Source organism: Zootoca vivipara, chromosome 14 (assembly GCF_965207765.1).
Source record: "Zootoca vivipara chromosome 14, rZooViv2.hap1.1, whole genome shotgun sequence".
Lineage (NCBI taxonomy): Eukaryota > Metazoa > Chordata > Lepidosauria > Squamata > Lacertidae > Zootoca > Zootoca vivipara.
In genome coordinates, this window is record NC_142597.1 from 26,644,249 (window position 1) to 26,671,016 (window position 26,768).

At 43.4% G+C, this 26,768-nt stretch overlaps 1 protein-coding gene across 6 annotated transcripts in view; it reads right to left on the reverse strand.

Moving 5' to 3' along the window:
* Positions 1–20,356: 20,356 nt before the first annotated feature.
* The window catches only part of NTM (neurotrimin), an 831,268-nt gene continuing 824,856 nt past the window's right edge, over positions 20,357–26,768 (reverse strand). For 3 of the 6 annotated variants that reach the window (XM_035139811.3, XM_035139813.3, XM_088658213.1), the window contains 2 exons: positions 26,727–26,759; positions 20,357–22,457 (listed from right to left, as the gene is read on the reverse strand). In XM_035139811.3, the coding sequence (XP_034995702.1) occupies positions 22,357–22,457; positions 26,727–26,759 (134 nt within the window). In that variant the 3' untranslated portion in view covers positions 20,357–22,356. The remainder of the gene's footprint in view (positions 22,458–26,726; positions 26,760–26,768) is intronic. The other 3 variants (XM_088658210.1, XM_088658212.1, XM_088658211.1) reach the window with 3 other exon arrangements.

Genomic DNA, 26,768 nt, shown 5'->3' on the forward strand with positions numbered 1-26,768 from the left:
TTGTGTCCAACATGTTATTATCATATTTTTTTAAAAAAAGCACCCCTGTAAAAAACAAACAAAAACACCAGAAATGCTTCCAGAAATGTAAAAGCATTAAAGATGTTTCTGTCTCTAACAAGAAGTATCAAAGGCGGCGGCGGGGGGGGGGGGGAATCAAGCTGCTGGGGGCAGGGAGAAAACTAATGGAGATCAAAGAGGAACATGTGCTTAACTCCTTTCTACTAGCCTTATCTAATTTGGCCATTAGGATACATTTTGGGGCTGTAATGAAACCAGCTTCAATTAAGGTACATATTTGGTTTTACCCTTCATTTGAATTGTGCAAGAGGGAAAGGACATTCTAAGCAGGAGCCAGGGCTGTAAGACAACCTTCCCACAGGTGGCACAAAGGCTGGTAACCTGAGTGTGTCCTGACCTTTGGAAGTGAGGCACACACTGAATCTTTCTTCCTGGTGTACAAATATAATTAGGACTTTTGCTATCTAGGCACCCACAGCTTCTCTGTATTTTAAAAAAAGCCATTCTAAATGGAGAAAGGATGGAGGAACGATGAAAAATAAGAATAAAAATGGGGCAATGGATATCAATAGCCTGTGTGTTTGTGTGCGCACATGTATGCATGCATTAGGAGTATGCACTGACCAAAAGATTTACTTTGGAGCATGACTTCGAATTTTGGAAAAAACAACAACTGCCTTGGTTTAAGGCACATTCCTAGGTTACCTCATTCAGCTTGGGGAAATATATATCTAAGTATTGCAATCACTTTATTTTTGATAGAAGTAGATAAAACTTGCAACCACAGCAGCTCCTCCAGAGTGGATAAAGTCTGCAAAATTAGAGGCCCGGAGGCTTTTGTGTTGGTCAACATTAAGAGTTAGATTTTTAAAAGGAAACTTCTATATCTCCCCTTCCCCCCCCAGTGTTGGGGCAGGACTGGATGAGTTTTACTGGCAGAGCTACCTCTTTTGAATAAACCCTGCCAAATTTTAGACTGAGAACTGATGTGATGAATAGGATGGCCTTTACAGTAATAATAATAATAAAAGGAATACACTACTAGACTCACGACAAGCAGTGAGACTAGCACAGCCTCATTCATTTCCCCCCGTAAATTGGTGTGCAATGTAGCCATCATCTTGCAACCACCAGAATGATGTGGAGGAAGAGGTAATTATTTGGTGAAGAATACAGTGGATCATATTTGGAGGATATTATCCAAAGTGGCCTTTTTTCTCAAGAGCAGAGAGGGTGGGTGTAATTCAGAAACTTTCTTCGGGAGGAAAGAAACCCAACAACACACCTTCTGAGAAATTTCAGCTCAGCTCAGCATCCACCACAGGTTCTGGTCCCCATCTTCCCCCTCCCCTTTCTCAATTTCATGGTGGTGACTTTCTGAGCTGCAGGGAAGAACCTGTTCTCCTCCTGAGCAGCCTGGCCATGGCAAGTGAGCAGATGGGCTGTGACATTTTCACTATTGTATTGCAAGGGCTCAGGCCATTAATCAGAGGGTGACATGGGAATCACAGGGGAAATGAGGGGGCCCAGGAGTAATTCGCTGCCATTTACCTGTGAGGTTCCTAGCACAGCCCCTACTTTGCTGCAGGCAATAAGCAGTTGCTGTGCCTAATAACTTTCTACACATGACCCATCAGCCACCGGGGCCAAGAGTCCCTCCCTTGTCTGCTGAATGTTGCTTGAACCTGCCAATGGTGGCAAGACTTTCCTTGAGCCCCATCTTCGAGGAAACATATGTGTTGTTTGGTGTAATGCAAAACACTTTTAAAAAATGCAATAATATGTTGTAAAAAATAAAATAATACTTGTGAAGCACAACCTGGGGGGGGGGGCGACACAACTGTGCAATGCTACAAGGTGATGCTAAGACTAAGTTTGTACATGAGGCTCGGGTGGGTAATATTTTTTTCAGCTTAGGGGCTGCATTCTCTTCCAGGCAACTTTTTGAGGGCCATATGGCAATTGTGGGCAAAGCCAGGAGGGAAACGTGGATGGGGTAACATACATAAATGTTACCTATGTACAGTAAGGTCATTTATACACACAGTGATACATTAGGGCTTACGAGGGATGTGGATTGGAGGAAAGGGTTGTGGCCGAGGAGTTATGGCCTGTAGGGAGTCCCAGGGGCCAGACTTAGAAGTCAGGAGGGCCGCATTTGACCACCAGGTTCATAGGTGCCAACTCTAATGGCTGAGGTCCCTTTACCCCCCTCAATAATTTTTTTGAAAGGATTGCCACCCCCCAAGTTGATATTCATTGCCATTCAAATGGTATGCACACACTACATCATGTGATCAATTATGTGGGGCGGGACTTACTTTGGCCCCTCCAATATTTTATTCAGATCGGCACCCTATCCGGGTCTGAGGTTGAGACCAAAGTCTTAAAAACTCAAACATAACTTCTGTGGTAAAGCTGTAAGGAAACATTTACATGGAAAACAATTCACTTAAAAAAGAAAAAGTGCACAGGCAACAACTGTGAAACCAAGGATACTGTGGCCGGCTTGTTGCCGATAGCCAAAACATGAAATTAAGAAATACAGTTGCATGTAAAAAGCAGTTCTATTTGGGATGCACACTTTTGAGAAATGTTGCTCATCTGATCGCTGATTGGTGACTGCAAATCCTGTGGGATGTTTCACCTCCAGCTTTCCCTTGGAATATCTCACTTGGGATGCAAAATAATCCTATGACTGCAGACGGGGAATGAATCCTAACATTGGCAACATCTCTTCAATAAGAAGTGTGAAGCTGCTGGCATTTCCATTTGTCAAGTTTTGGCTCCCAATCAAAGATGGCATTCCTTAGATCTTGGGGAGGGGAGTACATCTCATGCTCACTAAGAATGAACTTAAATGCACATATTAAAATGTTTGGAGGCTGTGCCCTGCCTATCTTGAACAGTGAAGCTTGTTTTGGACTAGAAAAGAAAGGACAAACCCACAGTGTGGGGCTTGGATCCTAAAACAAATTAACAAAAAGAAAGTTTGCTTTCCCTCCTTCACATGTGCACCCCCCCAAAAAAGCCTCTCCTGTGGGTGAAAGGTAGCATCCTGAACAAGGTGTAACAAGGTCTGTGTGGAGTAGGCTGGCCAGTTATGCATGGCTTAAAAAGAGGATTTGCATCACTAAAAAAGAGGACATGGATTTGCATAACATTTGCATGTGATACTTTGTATGCATTGGCATACATTTAGAAATAATAACTAACATTTAAATTTTAAAAAGCTCTCCCTGTTTATGGCTCATTATCTCCAAGCAAGCTTGGCAACCAATAGAGAATGCCTTCTAATAGAGAATGCCTTCTTATACTCCAAAAGCCCTTCAAACTAGAGGACTCTCCTCTGTAAAGTAGGACACATGGCCAGCCTAGGTTGGAGGTGAATGGGACAGGAAACCTTTTTTTTTTCTTAACATCTAAATTCTTATGATGCCAAGTATTAAACTGAAGGAGCCCAACCCCTGTTGGTTTTCAAAACCAGGAAGTGAATAAATCAATCAACATGTGAGGAAAGTCTCAGTGGTCTTTGCATGCAAAGGGTCCCAGGTTCAATCATTGACATATCCAGGTAGGGGTGGGACAGACCCCCTGCCTGAAACCCTTGCAGTCATTGTAGACCAGATTTTCTCAACATTGGGTTCCTAGACGCATTTGGATTACAGCTCCCATCATTCCTAGCCAACATGGCCAGTGCCCGGGGATTGTGGGTGTTGTAGTTCAAGAACATCTGGTGAGAAAGACTGATGCAGACAATACTCAGGTGGATGGATAAACGGTCTGGTTCAGTACAAGGCAGCTTCCTATGTTGCTCCTTTAGTCATGCTTGGTTACAATATGGGGGCCGCACACAGGCAATGTTCATTTGAGTGTTACTAGTATGCCAGAGTTTCATCTGTGGGTCAAGTGAATCCCAGCATTTATGCCCAGAAGCAAGAAAATTTCAGAGACTCTGCTTGAAAACAGCACCATAACCATCCAGTCCACACATCTGATAAAACCCAATGCAGAAAGAGGGGGGGGGGGATACATCAGAGCCATCTATGTGGGGCCTCCTAAAATGCAGTTAGGAGAGCTTCCTCCAGGCTTGAAAATTTACTTCTCTTCTGAAGTCCAAATAGGGACTAAACAAAAAACAAAAAACAGTTGGTGCTATTGATTTCCCGTCTTCCAAATGCATGTGCCACCTTAATTGTGATTTGTGTGATAGTTCAGGGGCTGAAAGCTTTCGCTTATCTCAACTTGGTTAAACAACTTTAAATAATAACAGGTCAATATATCTGTCCATTGGCCCAGCACATCTGCCCTCCAGCTTCAGTGGAGGGACAGCTATAATCTGCCAGAGTTTGAGTCTTACTTACAGGGAAGACGCAACACAACAGTTACAAGCCTCCGAGGCTGCTCCCTCACTCCTGGAGGCTTGCAGGGGTCAGAAGCTGAGTTCCCTCAACCCAACAGAGATCACCTGCACTCAGAAGTAACTGGAAACAGATGATAGACCACATTGCATGGTTTTGATACTGGAGAAGAGAGAAGGAAAGCAATTCCATGACATTTGAAGGGTGACTTTTCAAAATGTTATGTCGTGGCTATGCCAAAGCTACGCAAGAGCTGCACATGTCCTTTACTTAAATCCAAAAGTATTTAGTGGATTTAACACAGTTAAATGCTGTAGGTTAAGAGTAGAGTATCCGCTTTGCATGCAGAAGGTCCCAGGTTGGTCTTTCACATTCTCCAGGTGCCTCCTGTCTGAAATCCCAGAAACCAGCTGCCAGTCACTGTACAGAATACCAAGCTTGATGAACCAAGGGACTGATTCAGTGTAAGGCAGCGTCCTATGATCCTAAGCATTAGAAGAGACTCTGTCACACACACCCAAAATGCCAGGATTGCACCCAGACAGGCAGTTGTGCACACTCCTCTAATCCCCCCCCCCAAACTTCTAATTTTGGAGAGGGGTTATTTGAGGCAGTTCAGAGCATTTCCATTACCTGCTTAATATTGCACAAAGTGGGAGATTCCAAACACACTTTCTCTCATCTCCTTTCTCAACTTTAGCCAAAGGGTTTATCTTTCTTTCAGTTCCGTTCTATTGCTCCTCTTCCACCAATCAATGGCGATTTCATTAGCACACAATCACTGTCTAATTAACTCTGCATTCAATCACCACCACTAAACGGTGTGGTCAGGAGCATCAAAGCTGGAGTCTGTGCTAACCTCAGATCTTTTGAAATGAGAAGAGCGAGGGAGGGGGAGAAACCGACAAAACAAATTTACAAGAGATTCTGGGACACAGAAGAACCTAATCAGTGGCCTGCTGGATCAGGCCAGTGGCCTTTCTAGTCCAGTATCCTGTTCTCATATTGACCACCCAGATACCTGTGGCAAACCAGCAAGCAGGACTCTAGCACAAGAGCACTCTACTCTCCTGAAGGTCCCAAGAACTGGTATTCAGAAGCATTCTTGCCTCCGACTATGGAGACAGGGCATAGCCATTTTGGCTTGTACCCATTGATAGCCACATTTTCCGTGAATTTGCCCAATCCTCTTTAAAAGCCAACTTTTTGGTTCACTTGAAGAGGGAGACCAGGGAGCACCCCACCTTATTCAAGCACCAAGATAGGGGGAGACAGTCTATGTCAGAAGATGATAAAGTGGTCACCTTTTTTTATTAGAAGTGGTCACTTCTATATATGGAGCCAGAGTAACCTCTGAAGACTGACACTGGGAGTAAAAAGCTGAAATCCACAACCTCTTCCTTCTGGGTGCCCAGAAGAGCAACCAACTGATAATGGCTGGAAAGAGAAGAGAGGGTTTAATGGGCCTTTGACCTGATCCCTCAAGGTGGTTCTTACATATTCCTAGCTGCAGCAATGCGAGCATCTCTTTGCAGCCAAAGGAGATTTATACTAAAGAGGAGGTGGCTGACATGTAATTCCAAAACCACTTTCCGTCCTGGCGTTGTCAAAGGGAACAGTCAGAAGCAAGAGGCTTGAGTCTGCAGCCATCAATCCTGGCTTATCTACAGAGCCATGCCGTGAACCCCATTGATCATAATTTCTCCAGTTTATTTCCTCTCCATAATAATCGAGGAGCCAGAGAAAATAGCAAGAATCCCTCTCACTCGCACACTATCTCACTGATACACAGAGTCAAAATGGGCAGAGGGATGCATCCACAGGACACTTAAAGAGCCAGGCTCCCAGTATAAACTTATGGGTCGGTAGTAGGGATGGCGCAGGAATCCACCAAACACAGACTCCAAAAACACTCACCTGATCCCATCTTGAAAGATCATATCCTGGATGCGATCCATGGTCCACTTCAGAAACTGCAAGCTGGAGGATTCCATTGGGGGTGGGGTGGGGATTGAAGACATTGTGTAATTCTCAGACCACTTATTAAGGGATTGTTGCTTTTGTCTTGGTCCCATTTAACTAGCATGTTTCCAGGTGAATGTCATCTAAACTGATTGATTGATTGAAAAGCATTTCATCTGTGGCAATATACAAGTTCTGTGTGTGGTACTCAGTATGCAGTGGCTCCTCCAGACATATCTATTTGTCGCTGGCCACATTCACACCACAATCTTCTTCAGGTGGTCTCATGCCACTTTAAACAGTCATGGCTTCCCCCAAATAATTATGTGCAGTGTAGTTGAGTGCTGAAAGGTGTTGGGAACCCTCTATGCCCCTGTCAGAGCTACAAACATCAGTGGCTTAACAGTCAATCCCTCTTCATAGGAAACTGGGAATTGTAGCTCTGGGAGAGGGTCTCCTAACATTTCCCAACACACTTAACAAACTACATTTCCATATATATATATATATATATATATATATATATATATATATATGCTAGACATCATTGCTGTTTAAAGTGGCATCATAATACTTTAAAGGTAGGATGTAAATATGTTCTCTGTGGTGGGATGAAGTGTGAGTCACACCATGAGCAAGCACATTTGGGGGGTGGGGACCCAGTGTGTGGTACACTTGCTGCTCTGACGCAGAAAGTTGAGTTGGTATTCAGGATTCTTCCTGCGGGCTTTGCACATCTCTGTGTAATATTCCATGCCGCAGAAGCTAAGACCCTATCGTACCGCAGAGCCCTTACCTCGATCAGAAAACAAAAGCACTAACACACATTCCTATATCCCAGTTCTTTTGATATTATGCAAATCCACAAAGTAGATCCCACAGTCCATAAGAGCCTGCAACTAGTAGCTCTCACTGCTAACTTAAGATTTGGTTTTTATTAAAGAGCTAACACCATGGAGCGGTTTAGATTTCAGCGCTGGAGTATTTTCCTGCAAAGCAAATCCTGTACAGTAGTCCCTGCCTCAAGAGAAGCCAAGTCAGTCCCTAAGCTACTTTTAAATATAGTTCTTTATAGAAAAGGAAGCAGCCAGATGCTTACATTCCTTTAAGGGAATTGCAATCACAATGCAACAAAAAGGTGGAAAGGTCCTCTCCCCACCCTACAATGAAAAAAGAGCTCTGGGAATGGTTACATTTATGATCCTCAGTTTTGCAGGAACCCCATTACAAGGCACATGAACACACAGAGCACCAGGGCCAGCAATGCCTCTTGGTACTCAAAAACCACATAACCTTTTGCACATAGTGCTTGCAATGGCTTCATTTACATTAAGGCGAATGCAAGTTAGACTTTGAACCCCAAAATATGGGGGCGGGGAAGAGAAGGGGATGTCAGATGCTGAACTTGTAGTACCGCTCCAATTCATGTTTGGAATTGACCATAGGACACATTTGCATTCCGTTCTGGGCAATCTCCCAAGGCCCACACGCCATGGGTTGTTGAGTATAGTGATTTAATTTACTGAAATGCATTGCTGTATGTTTAATTCTGGAATGTTCCCCAGTAACTCTTGTGTGATTGGTTAACTCTGGGCACATGGGAGGTATCTCATTTCATTCTCCATTTAGTTTTGTGTGTGAGTGACTTGACTGTAATGGTTGCATCTTCACAAACACTAAAGAAGAGACCATGTTAGATGCAATAGAGGAGACGAGTGTTAATGTTTCTGTGCGAATGTATGTGACAGAGAGAAGTAGAGAAGTTGATGTTCTCCCAAAGAAGCAGGAAGGAGAAGTCTGCTGGAAGGAGAATGTGGAAACCTCTCAGAAAGAACTGCATAGCCTAGCTGGTTAATGTACAGAAGAAGGCTGAGTGCAAGTACAGTATTGGAAAGAGAGAAAGACACAGTTTGTTTGAATGTTTAAGCAAGAAGCTGTAATCTTCAACTAAGAAAAAATAAGCCCATGCTTGGATAAGCACATGAATGTAAATACTTTGCATATATTATTCTTTAGCTATATGTTCTGCAAATAAAAGCTTTCTGAATATTTTAACAAGTGTTTGGACATTGCTTTAATTTAGAGAGTATTGCACATAATTTGGCTTCCTAGATGCAATTTAGCTACTCTGCCAATGAGTGGGTGGGGCCAGGGACAAAAGTGGGTGGAGTAACAAATGCAAATTTGATCCTTATACACACACACCCCTCCCTTGCCACTTGGATCCTGCAGTCTTATTTTCCCCTGACAAAACTGGTTCTGTCACACCAGAGAACTAGCCCAGTAACTCAGGATTAATAATACTGTGGACTTTGCTTGGCACAGTCAAACATTATGTTATCCTAACTTGTGGTACCACCACTAACACCTTGTATTACAGGTTGCCCTTGTTTACAGTGTCACAAGTAGACCAAAAGGCTAAATGATATCAAGAGCAGACGTTATCTATTTGGTACATTGACCCTGCATGACTTGTAGCAATTGATGTGCATGCAAAAGTCATCGGGTGTCCAAGGCTGTTTACAACCATTTCTGAATCCCCTCTTTTTTAATAAAAAAAATAAGTAAGAGGATGGCTTAGATTCTCTCTGAAAAGCAATATTATCAAAGTTGACTTACAGGGAGGGGAATGACTCTAAGTGTGGCCTGAACTCAGAAAGTTGGGGGTTGGGTAGATTAGTTTATTGGGCAATAAACTAGAAAGCTCACAATAGCTGAAAGTAAGGGCTGTTTCTCTCTCTTCCTGAAAGAGGGAGAAAATCATGCTGCTTTTCTCTCTTTAATAGGTGACCACTTTGTTTAAAAAGCATGAAATTGCCACTTTGCCTCTCCAAGGTACTGGTTACTGGGGAGAAGGTGATTATTACATCAGAAGCAATGTGACTCAACAAGGCCAGAAATGCTACTCAAAAATGATCAAGCAGGCACTTCATTGATTTCTTTGCATTTGTCAAGTTTGGGCATCTCTTAAAAAGTATACCACCAGGAGTGCTTTCCTGCAGCTATCTGAAAACCACTTCGGTCAAATCTACACATCACATTCTCTGGATGTGTACACTTTAAAATCTTGAGCGTACAGCTAAATATACCATGTGCACATTTGGAGATGCCAAAGAGCTAAGAGCGTTGTCTGCAGCTCAAACTTGAATGCCAGTGCAGAGGCAAGCCCAGGTTTGATGCTGCTTAATGCGTGGAGTGGCCAAACCTTCATCGTATTGGGGCTAATCAAAATTGAGTCACACCAGCATGTCTTGTCACACCAGCATGTCATATCACTCGGCTTGTGGGCATGAACTAGTTGTATTAGGGTTGCAAATGTCTTTCTAGTAGGAGTCTTCTTGATGTTCAAAGGCCTCACAACAGGCAGAAATTTGACAGGTTGAAATGCCTCCCTTCCAGAACTGCCCATACAGACGCCACGCAAGCAGCTCCCATACTAACTATGCATGAGCTCTCGGCTGCTCTACATCTGGGGGGGGGGGCAGCGGGCCATCTTGTCACACACACCCCGAGTGGTGCCCAGGGTATCCCGCCCCTTCTGCCCCCCCTCGTATGCCCCTGGCTATGAGTTTTGGGGTGGGATGCCCTGTGCTCTTTCCAAACCTGTGATGGAGGCATAGAATATTTAAGAGCAAGCTGCCAAACTAGTTCCTAATCTTTTGTCTAGGTAATGGTTTTGACTGGCTAGTTAAATACCACAATTTGCAAGTTCAAAGAGGTTGCCATAGAACAAATGAGTACCCCCCCCCTCCCCGGTCACAATAGGCAGAGTTATTGCTTTGTGTGTGAGTGGAAGGAGCTCGATGTGAGAAGCTGGAGACACAGAGACATGTTGTGCTCTCTGCTGAACTTTGAGGCTCCTCTGGAAACCTGAAGGGGAAGCAAGATCTATCTGGGTGTTAATGTTGTGATCCCCTCTATCCTTTGCTCAGGCTAGGGACATGTATGTGTAAACAAAACCATACATCCTAAAGACACCACAGCCTCAAATGACCTTAGAATCATAGAGTTAGAAGAGACCACAAGGGCCATCCAGTCCAACCCCCTGCCAAGCAGGAAACACCATCAAAGCATTCCTGACATATGGCTGTCAAGCCTCTGCTTAAAGACCTCCAAAGAAGAAGACTCCTTGGCAGCAAATTCCACTGTTGAACAGCTCTTACTGTCAGGAAGTTCTTCCTAATGTTTAGGTGGAATCTTCTTTCTTGTAGTTTGAATCCATTGCTCCGTGTCTGCTTCTCTGGAGCAGCAGAAAACAACCTTTCTCCCTCCTCTATATGACATCCTTTTATATATTTGAACATGGCTATCATATCACCCCTCAACCTTCTCTTCTCCAGGCTAAACATACCCAGCTCCCTAAGCCGTTCCTCATAAGGCATCATTTCCAGGCCTTTGACAATTTCCTTCATTCCAAGGAAATTGAACCCTGGGTAAGCACTTGGATCCCCTGGAGTCTCTCACAACTTAGAGACTGGGGTGGCATGCAACAATATAAAAATGCATCGTATTAGGAAAATTTGTACTGCAAAAATGTGTTGCGTTTGGTAGGTTTGCTTACAATACTGAGAAGAAATTAGCACAAAAATGGAGCTGAATTTTCATGAGCACTTTAAGAAAAATGCAAATAGATGTGGAAGTATAGGATAACTTAAAATGTGGAAGAATGGGGAAAGGAAAGCAACCGAAATGGGCAGATTTGCCCACCCTTACTCTGAGCAACTCCCACTGTCCAAATGGCTCCCTATCCCGTTTTCCAAAACCCCTTTCCCTCCCATGCAGCTCTCTCAGTTGCTTCCGCCACCTGCACTTAACCCATTAACTAAACATTTCTATTTGTTCGCCGCATAAGCCGTGCTCTGCAATTTGTAGCAGGGACTGTATCATGGCTTGTGCCATGCCATAACTCTGCAAAGCACTCTAAAGACCGCCAGCTCTATGAAAGGCATTATACAAAAACAGGCTTGTAGCGTATCGATTGTGCTGTTAGCAAGCATTCTCCGGTGTGATAGCCATGCACAAGCTGCTAAAAGCGATCTCTCCAAATCAAGCCACTGGAAGAGACAAAGAAAAGGAACACAAAAGACTGAGACACAATGATCATATAACACCTATTTTGAACCATCTTCAACAGTTATCTTTCCACACACACACACAACCAAGCCAATTTAAAGGTGCTGATTTCAACCTTCAGCTCTCTTAACATTCAAGCTAAATGTGATGGTAAATGTATTGTCACATTTAACTTACACTTGCTTTTTAAAAGCAAGTAACAATGGGGCAGGGGGCTGGCGAGGGTGATCAGGATCATAGTAGGCCTGGAAGGGAGAGTTTCTTCCCTTCCCTAACTAGATTGTTCTATCTTTAAATATAAGGTAAAGGTAAAGGGACCCCTGACCATTAGGTCCAGTTGTGACCGACTCTGGGGTTGCGCGCTCATCTCACATTATTGGCCGAGGGAGCCGGCGTATAGCTTCCAGGTCATGTGGCCAGCATGACAAAGCTGCTCTTGGCAAACCAGAGCAGCACATGGAAACACCGTTTACCTTCCCGCTGTAGCGGTTCCTATTTATCTACTTGCATTTTGACGTGCTTTCGAACTGCTAGGTTGGCAGGAGCTGGGACCAAGCAACGGGAGCTCACCCTGTCACAGGGATTCGAACCGCCGACCTTCTGATCAGCATGTTTAAATATACCAACAGCCTTAAAGCCAATATTCCATGAAACAAAAACAAAAAAAAAGTGCAGATTTGAAACCAATGGTGAAAATCAGTGGAGTTCTGAAATGTTCAGTCTGCCATCTTGATTCAACATGGCATCCAAATGTATCCAAGCACAGACCAAAACCAGCTCCTTGATCTAAGGAATGATCATGCAACATTGGGTTACAACATCTTAAGAGGTTTCCAAATGCATAGTGAACAGGCTGCTTGTCAAGTTATACAATTGATCGATGCTAGATAGCTAGGTAGAATTGAGGCAGGGCCGACCCAGGACCTTTTTCCCACTTGAGGAAAAACAGAAAATGTCACTCCTGCCTCTACTTCCTGTTCTTCAGCTGCCCCCCCCTCCCATGCTGAAGGCAATTGGAGAGTAGAAAGAGGCTAGAGAGGAGCAGGCAGTGGCAGGTAGGCATTGAGGCAGCGGCAACAATGTGTGGTGAACTCAGAGGCCAGATCTGCTGCCTGATGTGACTGTCTCTCTCCGCCCAGTGGGCTGGCCAGCCCTGGATTGAGGATAATCAGATGGAGAAGATGCACTTCTGCCACTGACAATGGTGAGTCTCACCCCTGAGAAACTGCCACAGAATTGCTCTTTCTTCTTTAGAAATCTGGTGAAATTGCCCCCTCCCCCCCCCAATTTTTCTGGCCAGGGGCAGATTTCTGAGAGAACATTTGCACATAGCTCTATTACTCGCACAGTCATTTTGTGGTGCTGATCGCATGCTTGGCCTTTGCATCCTTGGAAAAGGCCAGGTTCCATTATCCTGTGAACATCGCATGAGAGTGTGTTTTGCTCTGTTTACATGAGGTTGGAAGCTGCCTTCAGTCAATGAGCCCCCTCCCCAGGATGGCATAGATTGATAACATGGCCTGTGTTGCCTTCATTGTGGTGTACAGTAAAAATTTTTTAAAAAAGCAGGGATGAAGACACAGGAGCCAGAATGACAAAAGAGAACTTGCAAGCAGGGGAAGTTAATATAGCTACATCTCCGGGTCAGTGCAATTATACCTCATTAGCTGCATTGCTGTCTTTTATATAAACATACTGTGTGGTAGAGGAAACCCAGGGCCAATCCTTAGTTGGTGTAAACCACTAGGCTGTGTGAAAAGTCAATGGGGTTAGGATGATTTATACCACCCAAGGAGCCAGCCCAGTGTTTTCAATATTACATTTTAAATATTAGATTAATGGAGCTATGACCCCAGAAGGGAGCTCAAAAGTGCTGAAAGCTGACAGCCGTTTGCATGTCAACTATGGTTTAATCAGATTTCCTTCTTCTGTTCGGCTTTCCCTGCTAAGGGACTCCGAAAACCATTTTAGTGGAAACTGGTTTCAACCTCCCATGCACACAGCCACAGCTCAAGGAACCATAAGCTGGGGCAAGGGCAATCCACACCCTGTGGCTAGGCTTGGTAGCCACGAATTGTGTTCCCATACATGGTGAATATTGCACTAGTTTTCCTTGTTATTCCATGACCGCTACTGTCCCATTTTCTAACATTCCTTTCACACTGCAGTAGCTCTTGTGTTATGGAACTGTGGCTTTTGGAGTGAAATACCGGCATGTCACAATAAATCTCATTCACACCGGTGGTCGTGGTGTGACACAACGTACGTCATTGGACAACATAGCTTTCCATACATGCTTGCTTCTGCCCTCCCCCCATGAAAATGTCAGGGGAAAGTGACGTGCTTGCATGCTACCTCCATAGCTGCCAAGTCTCCCGCTGAAAAATGCAGGATCAGCAGTGGCGCGGCACCGCAAGTCGCTTCTACGCATGTCTGGACATGCGTAGAAGCGACGTCCGGTGCCGCTCTGCCCAATTTCCGGTGCCCAGACATGGTACCTGAAATGGAGCCTTTTCTATTCAGGATAACAGTGGGAAACAGATTAAATCCGGGGGTTTCCCACAAAAAACGGGAGACTTGGAAGCTATGGCTTCCTCACATTTTGTCTCTTCCACAATTTTCTAGGTTAAGGGGACTTCAAAAAGATTTTATTTCTGGAATCAAACACTGGAATGAACAGTCAGACACTGCATTCCATTAGTTTTCCAGAAATGGCTTTTACATTGTGTGGAAGCTCAAATATAACACGCGTGTTAATAGTTTGGAAAATGTTGGGGAGGCAGAAGAAATGGCCCTCTGCCTCTGTACCACAACACATCCCTGTCTATGGGAAGGGCCATAGCTCAGTGGCATATTATTTCCATGCGTTGGGATCTGATTCCTGACATCTCTAGGTAGGGCTGGGAAAGGCCCCTGCCTGAATCTCAGTTACTTATTTTAGCAGGATTAAATTCAGTTCTCCACATTTCCACAGAAATTTGGATTCTTTTTTTTTAAATTCTTGTGAAAATTCATTTCAGTATGAATTTCCTCTAATAAATGTGCTTTTGCACAGTTTTGACAAATATACACATTTTGTCTGCAAACAATTATCCCTAATATAATGCATTTTTGTGTGTTATTTTAACTATTATATGCAAACAAAACATGAACCGAAGAACAGCCTTTAAAATTTGCACTTCTCCAAATTTTGCACGGTAGTTGTCCAGCCAAGTAATGTGTATAAAAATGCATGCACTAGGATACATTGTGCATAGAAAGGCATAATATACGGTATACAAGCACATTATATAAGGGAAAATTGCTTTTCAAAAATTTGTAAATTACAGGAAAATGCTTTGCAAAAATCTATGTACTGTATATCCGGCAGAATGACATACAGAAATGTGTATACTGTTTTAGGATAAAGTTCATATTACAATACCAGCGCATTTTGATGAGGACTTTAAAACTTTGCAAGCTGATGTGTGGAACATTTGTGGAGGACTGAACTTAAGACTGGGAAAATGAGAAAATGAGAGATCTTGAAATAGATGAATTTGTCCATCCCTAGCCTACCCAATGCACAAGCAAAATCCCCAGCTGTACAAATAGGCATTTTCATTGTAAATCATCAACAGTTTTTCTCAGGCAGCATAAAAGGTCCAAGGAGAAGACAGCCACAGAATACTATGAACCATTTCATCCAATGTCCTTGTTATGCCATTGTTATCACAAGAGCAAGGAAAGGTGGAGCAGAGGGTGACCGACGTGACACTACAGGGAACTTAGAAGGTTTATAATTCAAAAAGGGGAACTATCTCCTTGCCAATGGGTGCAGGTGAGGGGACTTTTGTGGCTGAACTTGCGGGGAATAAAAGGAGCGATAAGTAATAATGTGGCTTATTTGAGGCTGTTCTCAGGAGCATCAACAAGGACAGAATTGCAAATGCCGCAAAGGGGCCAGGCTCAAAGGGCATTTAAGGTGGAAGAGTTGAATAATAAGGAGCTGGCAATGGCTAATGTTTACCAAGCCACAGAGCAATTCAGAAGAGCTTATTAAACATAGGAAGTTGCCTGTGACAGGGTCAGACTCGGTATCGTCTACACAGACTGGCAGCAGCTCTCCAGGGTTTCAGGAATGAGTATCTCCCAGCCTTACTGCGGTATGTCAGGGGTTGGACCTGGGACCTTCTGCACACAAAGCAAATGCTCTCCTACGGTACTCGGCTAAAGCCATTTAGCGGAACAGTCCTATTTATGCCTTCTGAATTCAGGACGAATGAAGCAAAGGGCTGAGCACAACGAAATAATTCCTAGGGCGGAAATAACCTTGCGAGAAGCTTCACTGACTGGCAGCTGCACTCTGTGATTTCAGGTGGGGGGGAGCATTCCCAGCCCAAGCTGCAGATGCCAGGGATTGGACCCGGAACCTTCTACATGCAAAGCAGATGCCCTACCCCTGAGCTACGGCCCTTCCCCTTATTAAGAAAAGTAGAAGTGGTTTTGTGAAAGAAAGAAAAGTGAGAAGTGCTGATCATGGTGCTAGTTGTTGGTCAAACCTATATATCTGGTCATACGCTGCTCAAAAATCATTCCTTCTGCTCCCTGCCATCCCCATATTTAGAGTAAACATATGAAGAGTTGGAGAAAAAAACAGGATCCTGCTGTTAACTTGCAGTGTTTCTGGACAGCTGCCTTCTACCACAAAGAGGTAACAAAGATCATGTTTTTCTGTGTGCATGTATGTCCGGCATATTAACCTCTGGCACATTCCTGGTTGTTACTTTTCATTTATGGCTATTTCTGGCATTGCTTGCCATCCACACCAGTGAGCAAAGCTGGGCAGAATGTATCAGGTCTGTGCTTAAAAGAAAATCCCTAGCTCTCATTCATCCCAGCCTGTCTGCCTTCCACCATGGCTCTTCTAAGGCCCCACCCCAAAGTGATGCAACACTTTGGACCATGATCCTATTCTGTTTGGTGTGTGCGCCTCATCTTGGAAGGACTCACTTAATCTGAACACATGTGCTCACCTTGTTATTTGATTGAAGCCATTGCACAGATCTACCTTCCATTCTGGGTATGATATGGATATACAAATACATTTTTCTAAAAGGACCGGGGAGGACGGACCCCAGGAACTGTACAAGGGCAAACATTAGCAGCCTTGTTGATCATGTTTCACGGTGGGCAAAATGGGGGCTTGCGTTTTTTTTTTGCGGGAGAAGATATCAGGTCAGAGCCCTACCTGCATGCTAACGTCTTGGGTGTATCTGCACTAGAGGTTTAAACTGGTTGAACAATCATTCCAGAGTAGAATTTAGTTGGATATAGCACCTTGACTCTGAACACAGGAGTTTCTTTTTTCCTGGGGAAAAAAAAACCCTGTCTTTTTGTGGGTGACATACATTGATAGATCCATCCTACAAATTTGTCCAATTAATGCTGAAAGCTGAGAAAGTTCCCAGTTATCACAACATTTTGTGGCAAGTGAATGTCAATGATCCAATGGGCAAACACCAAATACTCTGTAGTCAGAGTTTGTGCGCACGGAGAACAGAGGAAGTGTTAACTTGTCATTCATGGTAAATGGAGAAGAATGAAGAATGCTATTGATGTGGATCATACACGAGGAACCTCATTATATGATGATCTGAGTCATACTGAATGGCAGCCAGTCCTAAACTGGCTTCCAGTTCATTTCCAGGCTCAATTCAAGGTGCTTACATTAATGCCCAAAGCCCTAAATGACTCAGGCCCCAAATATCTGAAATAGTATCTACAGACCCTCCCAGGTTTCAAAATCAACAGAATGGGGCCCTCTTGGTAGTCCCACCACCCTAAGAAGTTCAGGAGTAGTGGTGGCCAGGGAGAGGTCCTTCTCTGTGGGAGCCCCCAAGGTGTGGAACTCCCTGCCCACCTGGCACCTTCACTATAAAGCTTACAGTGAGTGCTGAAGATGCACCTCTTTGCCTTCGGCATCTGAGATGTGCCATTCAGGATGCAATGCATTCTTGTGAATGCAAAATATTTTAGCTGCTTTTAGTTCTGAATTTTAAATTGTTGTAACCCACCTGGAAGCATGATAGAGCTGAAGGGCAGGAAATAAATGTAATACCACGACAACGACAACAGGGACTACTAATATTCAACAGCCTGGCCACAGGCCTGCTGGCCTCCTTGGCAAGTATGAGGTGGGATTACCTTTAGATCCATTATTAGCGAGGTTGAGTGTCACGTACACAAGAATATGACCTGACTACAAGAGTGGTAAGAACCAGTTAAAGAGGAAGTTAACACTATTAAAGAAAAAACAAAAACACATACACACCCTCCATATAAGGTACAGTGAGGGTTCAGACACATTCAGTAAAAAAAGAAAAGGGTTAAGTAGGTTGCATTTCATGGACTGTGGCTGGATGAGAGATGGTGAAGTCCTGGGGTGCTTGAAGATGATGCATACTTTGTCCTGGTAGGAAGCTCTCACAGACTCTTTGCACTCTGTCTAGTAATGCATTACTGACTGAATCTGAGTGACTGGGAATTTGGGGTGAGCCTCCGTACTTGTAACCCCAAGGGGAATTCCCCCACAAGTGCAATATACAGCTTGGCTCACAGGGGCCTTGTCAGCAAAATGTCAGCAAAACTTAATCTATTCCTTGCATTTTGTGCTATTCATGCTTCACATTCACTCCTGCATAGGAAACATTTGGCTTAGCCAATGTGGAGCCCTCCACCTGTTTTTTTGGACTACAATTCACATCATCCCCAAGCACAATAATCAACAGTCAGGGATGGATGGAAGCTGTAGTCCATAACTTCTGGAGGGGCACCACCATGGAGTCATTGAGTGGCGAGTCTTCCTGCTGCCCTCCACATGGCAAAAGCTATTGATGTGGATCGTTGATGAGGAATACTTCGGTGCGGGGCACCAAATTGGCTACATTTGTGGATGGAAATGAGACATTGTCACTTAGCCAGTATCTGGAGGAAGATTTTCATTTTGCAGTGTGCACTGAACACAGATTCTTTTATAACCTTTGCTCCTTTGCTATTGCTCACCCACTATAGCTAGAGGGAATGCCATTGCACTGCACTGATCAAACGTCTATGACCTGCAATCAAGGACGAGATCAGGCAAGGAGGTTAACTGTCCCTTCTAGCACTAACATCTAAGCATCTGTGGAGAGAAAGGACTGTAAAAAAAATACAATAAAATCCCAGTTGTAACCTTTATGTCTCTGTTTCCCAGACCTCATTACTTGCAATTCTGCATCTTGCACTCCATGGCATCCCTCCTGAAGGACACACTTCTCTCCATTTAACTACTTCCCTACGTGATAAGAAGCAGTTATTTCTTTGTGAGATGTCCCATGCAGCTTGTGGCCCACCAAATGCAGCTGATCAACACAGTGTATCATGGTCTGCTATGTGTGGTATCACCCATATGCTTGGTTTTGTAGCCCCAGGCCAGTAATCAAGGAAGGTGGTTTATTCAAGCTGTGGTGGGTCAACATATAGGGCTGGCTGGTGGGCTGTGTCCAGATTTGGAGGTCATGGTCTAATCCAGGCCAGCAAATAAGGGGGCAGAATTACAATCATTCAGCTGTCCACAAGGAACTGCTCTGAGATCTTGTGATGAAGGGCAGTATGTATGTACGTATGTATGTATGTATGTATGTACTGTATAAATAAGACCAGACATCCCCAAACTTCGGCCCTCCAGATGTTTTGGACTACAATTCCCATCTTCCCCGTCCACTGGTCCTGTTAGCTAGGGATCATGGGAAATGTAGGTCAAAACATCTGGAGGGCCGCAGATTGGGGATGCCTGAATAAGACTGAAAGGTTACAGAAGCAAACTAGTAGGCAGAATTTTGCCTCTCGCTGGACCAAGATAGTCTTGTGAAGGAGAATGTGATCTATCAGACTTGCAGGCCTCTTGTAAGAAGGAAGACTTTGTGATCTTAAAATGCTTGCTTGCTTTCTCCATCAGAACCCTGAACAAGAAAAAAGGGGGGAAAGGGAAAGAAAGAAGGCTTAGAACTGCCTCCCCCTGCATGTTATTCCTCAGAGGTTTTGGACTACAACTCCCATCTTCCTTGACTATTCACTATGATGGCCAGGGATGATGGTAAATGTCATTTGGAACATTTGGAGGATAGTACTTGGTTAGGGAATGCTGGTCCAGAGTTTCTGATAACTTACTGATATGTGCGTAGCCACTGCATGTCCAACATCCATCTTGAGGCCAATAGTGAAGAGAAATCCAATATGAAAAGGTCGAGGTTAACCTTCTAGCTTAGGAGGCTGGAAGATCAGCCCAATGATAGATGAATGAGGAGTAAGGCTAGAGAAACAGAGGGCAAATATTCAAGGGAAGGGTGATAGGCAGGAGCCAGGGGGCATGAAATTCCCACCATGCAGCCAGTGCAAGCAAGGAAATCATGAACAACAATGGGAAGAGGGATTAAGGATCCACAGGAATTAAGAAAGCAGGGAAACAACATTGGCCTTGCTAGTTCAATAAGATATGTCATGTCACCTGCAGTGTGATTCTCATTTTTGTGGGACCATTTCATGATACACCAACACACACACACACACACACACACACACACACACACACACACACACAAATATACTGTTGAATATTGAAGTAACACTAACCCAAGTTGATGATCATATCCATTTATCTTCAGCCCGGCAAGATTCAGAGATGTTTGGTTCCCCTCATTCCTGCCACATTGCATCAACATATCCTTTTCAATGCATTCTTTATCTACCATCAAGTTAATGGCCACTGGGCAAAAAGACCCAACTAGGAACTCTTACTGAGACCTGCACACAACAGAATTCTGTGTTGAAACAACATGATTGCACAGGTGGTCTCCTACCCCACCACCCTGCTAAGCTGGCATTGCACTCTGCCCTTCAAGATCTGTCCTATATCAGAGTTTAAGTTCAACGTTTTATTGATGAATTGTTTTGCTGCATTAGCTATATATGCACATCTCTTCCACAACCAGCTTAATAATGAGGTATCACAATCAGTCTGAAGAGGAACATGGAACATATTCTTTTTTCTTTTAAATGTAAAGTCAGATGCAACCTCCAGTTTTGACCTCCAAACAAATCAAGGACAAAGGAGGTCTCCATCTACTGAGCTATCCCCAAAAACCGTCCGTCATCAAGGTGTAACTCTCCAGTTCTATCCATTGAAAAGGAAAAGAGAGAACAAAACTGATGTGAGTCAATTTCTCTAGCAGACATGGCGTATGTGCATGTGTGTGTGTTGGAGGGTTCTTTTCAAAAAGACGTACTATTCACTGAAACATCGTTTATTTTTATTTTTCTCTGTGTCCTGGTTGTGTTCCTATCCAAAGCTGTGTAGCGCAGGGAAAATAAAGGTTGTGTGTTGGTTTTAATCACCACTGTTCCCCCCCCATTTATAGAAATCCAAATATGGAAAGAGACGCTGCAGAATTGTTAAGTTGTTTTTTTTTCATTCTTTCTTTTCTTTTTTCTTTTCTTTTTTTATATAAATGTCTTCAACATGTAAATAACCCACGGGAAGGCCGAAAAAGGAAAGAAAAAGAAAAGGAAAGAAAAACGAAATAAAAAGCAGGAATTAATTACACAGTTACCAATAAAACTCTATCCTTGTGTCTGAAAAGACCAATACACACCTAACTTCATATATATCATGCAGTAATGTCGGCAGAAGGACCTGGCTGAGAAATAATGTGCTAGGATGCTAACAAAATAATAATTATTATAATATTTATATATATATATGTATGTATATTTATATATATATATATACTATATATATATAGCTCATAAAAAGAATAAGCATATCCATCTAACTCAAGATACAGTGAGCATCAACCTTTGTACTTCCAAACAGTATGAAGACAGTGGAAAACTTTCTTGAGTTGAACACTAGAATAATGAATGAAAACTTGATAATGCTGGTGGAGGCATTACTTGCTTGTCCTCTCTCTCTCTCTCTCTCTCTTTCTCTTGCTTCTGCTGGACGGGTCAAATTGTATCCAGACCCATCTGATAAACAGCCAGAGACATTGACATTCCACCTCCTCGTAAGCCAGTTAAGAATCCCATTAGCCAATTTGTTCTTAATAATAAACATACTTTTCTCTCCCCCACCCCATTTTCCCTCCTTTTTTGTATTTTTGTGTTTTTTTTTATGAACTAACAGTTCTAGTCTCATATCAGAAAATATAATTAATAAAATTAATAATGACTCAGAATCCCTTATTATCCATGACATCCATGTAGTAGAATGAATCAATGTCTTAACAATCATGTGATTTTGGGTCATCGTCGTGTTTTCCCTTTTCCTTGAAGCTGCTTGTGGTGGCTGTTTGCTTTATCAGAGTGGTTGTGGTCCTGTCATCGTTTCGTCGTAGTCTGCAATCAAAGAAGCAAACTGACAGAGCAGTCCATGAATAGGAGGAGAGGGGACTAGAGGTGTGGGGGGGGGGGGGGTTGGGGGGAACTGTGACGTATTTTGTGCACAGGATAGGCGACACCATAATCCTCCAGTTGGGCAGATTTCAGAGAAAAGAAAAAACTGAGTCAGCTGCCTTGCTACTGTGGGGATGGGCAGATGGGGATCAATGGTCACTCAGCCAAATGCACTGGTTGGTCCCCAACAGCTGCATTCCTTGTCCATGGTGAGGGAGGGGGTGGATGAGAAAAATAAAACCCAAAAGAAAGAAAACAAAACACTCAGTTGTGTTGAAACATCAGCAGAACAATTTGGACTCTTCTTCTTTTTTCAGATTCCCTTTCTCTCTTCCCAATATTTCCTCATAATATACTCTTACTATTATGATTATTTTTTAAAAATTGTAATATTCTTCTTCTCTTCTTCTTCTTCCTCTTTATCTTCTTCTCCTCCATCGTCATCTTATCGCCGTGGTTGACAGGGTCAAAACTTGGGCAGCAGTTGCAACAGAAGGAAGGGGAGCAGCCAGATGCAGCCAACTCTTCTTGAGCCGCCATTGTTCCCATCATGCACTGCTCCAGGGCCTGTGGAAAGACAGGAGGCACCATGTCAGTGAATGGAATAATAAGCAATGGAATGATGAAGCAAACAGGCTGTTATCAGCTATGGCGAAACTATTGTTATTGCCACGGCTGGCTCCAAACTAACCCCTGTCAGTCGATTTTATTTATTAATTATGTAGGAGCACAACAAGTAAACAAGAACAAAAGCTTGGTGGGGATATGGGAGAGTGTCATCGACTTTGGAACTCCCTTCCTAGAGAAGCTGGCTCCCTCCTTATTGTCTTTTCATTCACAGGTGAAGACTGTTTTATTCTGACAGGTTTCTGGGAACTGATTGTCTTTTTTTTTAAGGAAAGGGCTTTAATAGTGCTGTGCTGTTTTTATTTTCCACATTTTTTATGTTGCTTTAATTTACTTAGAGCTGTATTACTTTCTAACAATTATCTTTAATTTTTTTGTAGCTTTCTGTATTTTACCTATTTCTTTTTAATATGTGCAAGTTGCCTTGAGTTCCAGTCTAGAGAAAAGGCAAGATGATATTATTATTATTATTATTATTATTATTATTATTATTATTAGCAAACAGGGACCCAAAACAATGACATTTTCCAGAGACTGTCCCCTTTCTTCATCAGTAACCATATCTGATCAGCCAGTCTTCACAACACCCATGTCATAACACCTGAACCAAAGTTTATTAATTATAATATTTCTTACCCACCGTTCACCATAAGGTCCCAGGGAGGGTTACAACAATTGGATATGCAATTATTTAAAAAATACACACACAGTGGAGGGGCAAATGGAGATGTAGACGAGCCCTTGGTGAAAGCTGCACAGTGAAGGTGACGGACACACCTCGTTGGGGAGGGAGTTCCACAATTTAGGGGCTCCTCCATGGAAATATCTCTACCGGCCTGCTATTCTCTGTGGTGGAGCTGCCAAGAGATTTCCCCTCAGCAGATCTTAACACACAAAGAAGGCAGAAGAGATGGGGATGGTCTTTCATATATTTGAGTCCTAAGCCATTTAGAATTTCAACACTAATGCGAGTAATGCAGGCTGAGGTTTATTCCTGCTTGCTCTGAAGTCCCCATATTATTAGACCTGCCATAGCACAAGTAGCATATTATGTATATTATCAGTCCTTTACTTTTCCGAAAAATCGGAGTGCTCCAGCTTACAAATAACCCTGAAGAAACATATGAAGGAAGCTGGCTTATACTGAGCCAGGCAATCGATCAATTTGGCCCAGTATCATTGAGACATTGACTGGCAGCAGATGTCCAAGATTTCAGGTGGGAGGTCACCCAGCCCTATCTGGAGAAGCCATATATCAAACATGGGACCTTTTGCATGCATACAGTAGCATGCACTGAACACTGAGGTACAACCCGTCAAGGAATGAGATCAAATTTTCATGGCATAGTCATAGCTGCCAAGTTATCCCCTTTTTTAAGGGATTTTCCCTTATGCTGAATAGGCTTCCTCGTGAGAAAAGGGAAAACTTGGCAGCTATGGGCATAGTGAACCCTTGGAGCATCATACACTGGAAAACTAACGGCCAAACCACGCAAAAAGAATAGTATGGGTGGAGAAACCCAGGATGAAAAGAGAGTCTGCCAAATCACCCCACCGTTACTCTCTTGTAAGCACATTTGCCAACATATTGCTCAGTTCTGTTGAGTCAAATGCTTCTTCCCTTGCCAGTCTTGCAAAGTTTACTTCCATCTCTTTTATGTACCATGAGACATTTTAAACCCCATCACAACATGCTATGTAAGGTGAAATTGAACCCCCAGAGGTCCGGAGCCTCTTGATGTGTGCTTCCAAACATGTGATTCATATGTTTGAATTCATTCATATTCATTCAAAGAACCGTCTGCTCCCACATCATCCTGTTTGTCTGCTGAGCATCTCCAGGGAGGGCCTGTTCTGAATCCCATCACTGTCTGATGTGTCACTGGTGGCAGCACTTGGTATATCTGGCCCCTCCCTTGTTAACCTTTCAATCTCTGGTGAAGACCACCTTCTATGAATGCACCTCAATGTGTCTTTGATACTGGTCAGATGTCCGTCCCCCCCCCACGCTGTGGTTTTTACATGACTGCCTCCTGTTTCCATTTCTTCATTGCTCTGCTTTTCGGCAAATGACCTTTAAGTAGCCACCCCGGAGCAGCCGATTTCAAAGGGAGACTGTGCCATGAAACCTGCTGACTATATAAAGACAAAGGATTCCGAGCACATTGTATGCAATAATTGGCTTACCCATGCCAGGATGCCTGTGTCTTCAAAAATGGTTTTATGAAATGCCACTGTTAAACACTAAATTATCACTTTCTGGTTTTTCCCTGCAGAGTTCCCTTTATCCTTTTTTTATAACTACATCCTCCCAACCATGTACGGAACTTTCAGATCAGGGCAATACTTCATGCATCTGATGAAGGAGACCATAGTCCACAAATTCTTATGCCCCAAAACACTTTGTTGCTTTTTGCACCTGCCATGTTTCTTGGTATAGCATAGTTTTCCCATCATAAATCCCAACTTTGTAACTTACTATTAAATCTGTACTGATGATTAAACACCACCACCACCACAAATGTTTTCTATCTCCATTAAATCAATTGGCGTTATCACACTGGAGCTGGACCAGAAGCCCTAGAAAGCCTCAGCTACCAGTTTCTTGAAAGCGAAGTTGGATCCTTTGAAATTTCATAACAAGCATTCAAGGGAGCCAAGCACAGAGCTGCATGGAAGGAGATAATGGAGCTCTTGCTGCCAAAACAGCCATCAATGACGGCAGAGTCAACAAAGGAGCCGAAGTGGCCCAGCCTGGCCTTGGCAATGGCTCCTCTCCAACATTAATTCCTTAGCGCTCATTAAGGAGGCATGTGATGTTCCAAAGTGGCCAACAAACAGGCCCAGTGGTCTCCCAGGAAAAAAGCTATTAAGCATCAATTACCCACCGAGAGCATCTGAGAACAAAGAAACAAATCATTTGAGAATGATTGGCCTGGAATACCCTGCTGAGTTTTCCATCCAGGTGCCAACTTTGGAGTGTTAAGGCATGCAGAGGGATGTTATTGGTGGCTTCTCCACACTGATGAGGATCCCTTTCCCCAGGGACTTCCAAATTTCAAGGGAGAACGTCGTCAGGCAAAGTTTTAAGGCTGGCTTATAGTAGCCAGGTCTAAGCTGGTGTATAAATCAAAAAGTAGACGATGTTCAGGATGTTTTGGACTACAGTTCCCATCAGCCCTAGCCAACACGGCTAATGATCAGGGATGGTGGAATTTGTAGTCCAGCAATATCTGGAGCATACCACATTGTCTACGCCTGGTGTAAATGCTTGCTGGTGTAAATGCTTGGTGTAAATGCTGAGCAGGGGGAGATATGGATGCCATTTGGTCAGAAAACTAAAGATATTCCATTAAGTTCTTCTACCTCTCAAAAGTGCACACCCTACTTCAGAAAACAGCTGAAATACCTCCATACCTTTGGCTTTGTGAACTACAACTAAGACAATAAAACTGCAGTGGACATTTTCATCAGGATTTAGCACATGTGGAAATAACATTATTTGACTGCTCTTCAAATTCATTACTGTACATTTTAAGGCCAGCACCTGACTGTATAAAATGACTCTTCTCTTCTAGACAGCATTGCATAAAGTGAGGGTATTTAGGTACTGTAGCTGTTCAGGCCCACTCATACATGCAGCAAACTATGTTTCGATATCACTGTCAATGCATGATGAAAATGTATGTATAAACGAGGCCTGAGATTCTGAATAAAGGTAGACTGGGAAACCATTGTAATGCTTCTCAGGCCACAAATGAGTAATATATAGAATGTGTTTTGGGGGTTTGGGAGAAAAAAGGCTTAGGAGAAGTGGCAAAGCAAGGATAGCAGGTCACACAGCAATGGAAGCAAAAGCTGTGTAAAGAAGATCTGTAAATTAAGCTGAAAGAAATGAGGACTAGCCACATTATTCTGCAATAAGGATGATTGGCGACAGGTGAAGACTTGCTACAAAGCAGATTGTTTGAAAGCAGGTGGCAGAAAGCCTTCAAGTATTCAGCAAAAAGAGGCAGAGGGTTGAACACGAAAGCTGACGAAAGATTCAACACGGCCAATGATGGGCCGTTCGAACCATTGATGTTAGCTTAGCCACAGGGGAAGGGAGAAGAAACAGAGAAAGACGTAGAGGGATGGCTGAGGTTCAAGGCCAGAAGTTGGGGGAGCAGCAGCAGGTTTGTGGGTTGCTGTTGTTGTTGTTTTACTGACCTTTCCAGGGTGTCTGAAGTGTGGTTGTCTCTTCTACAAAAT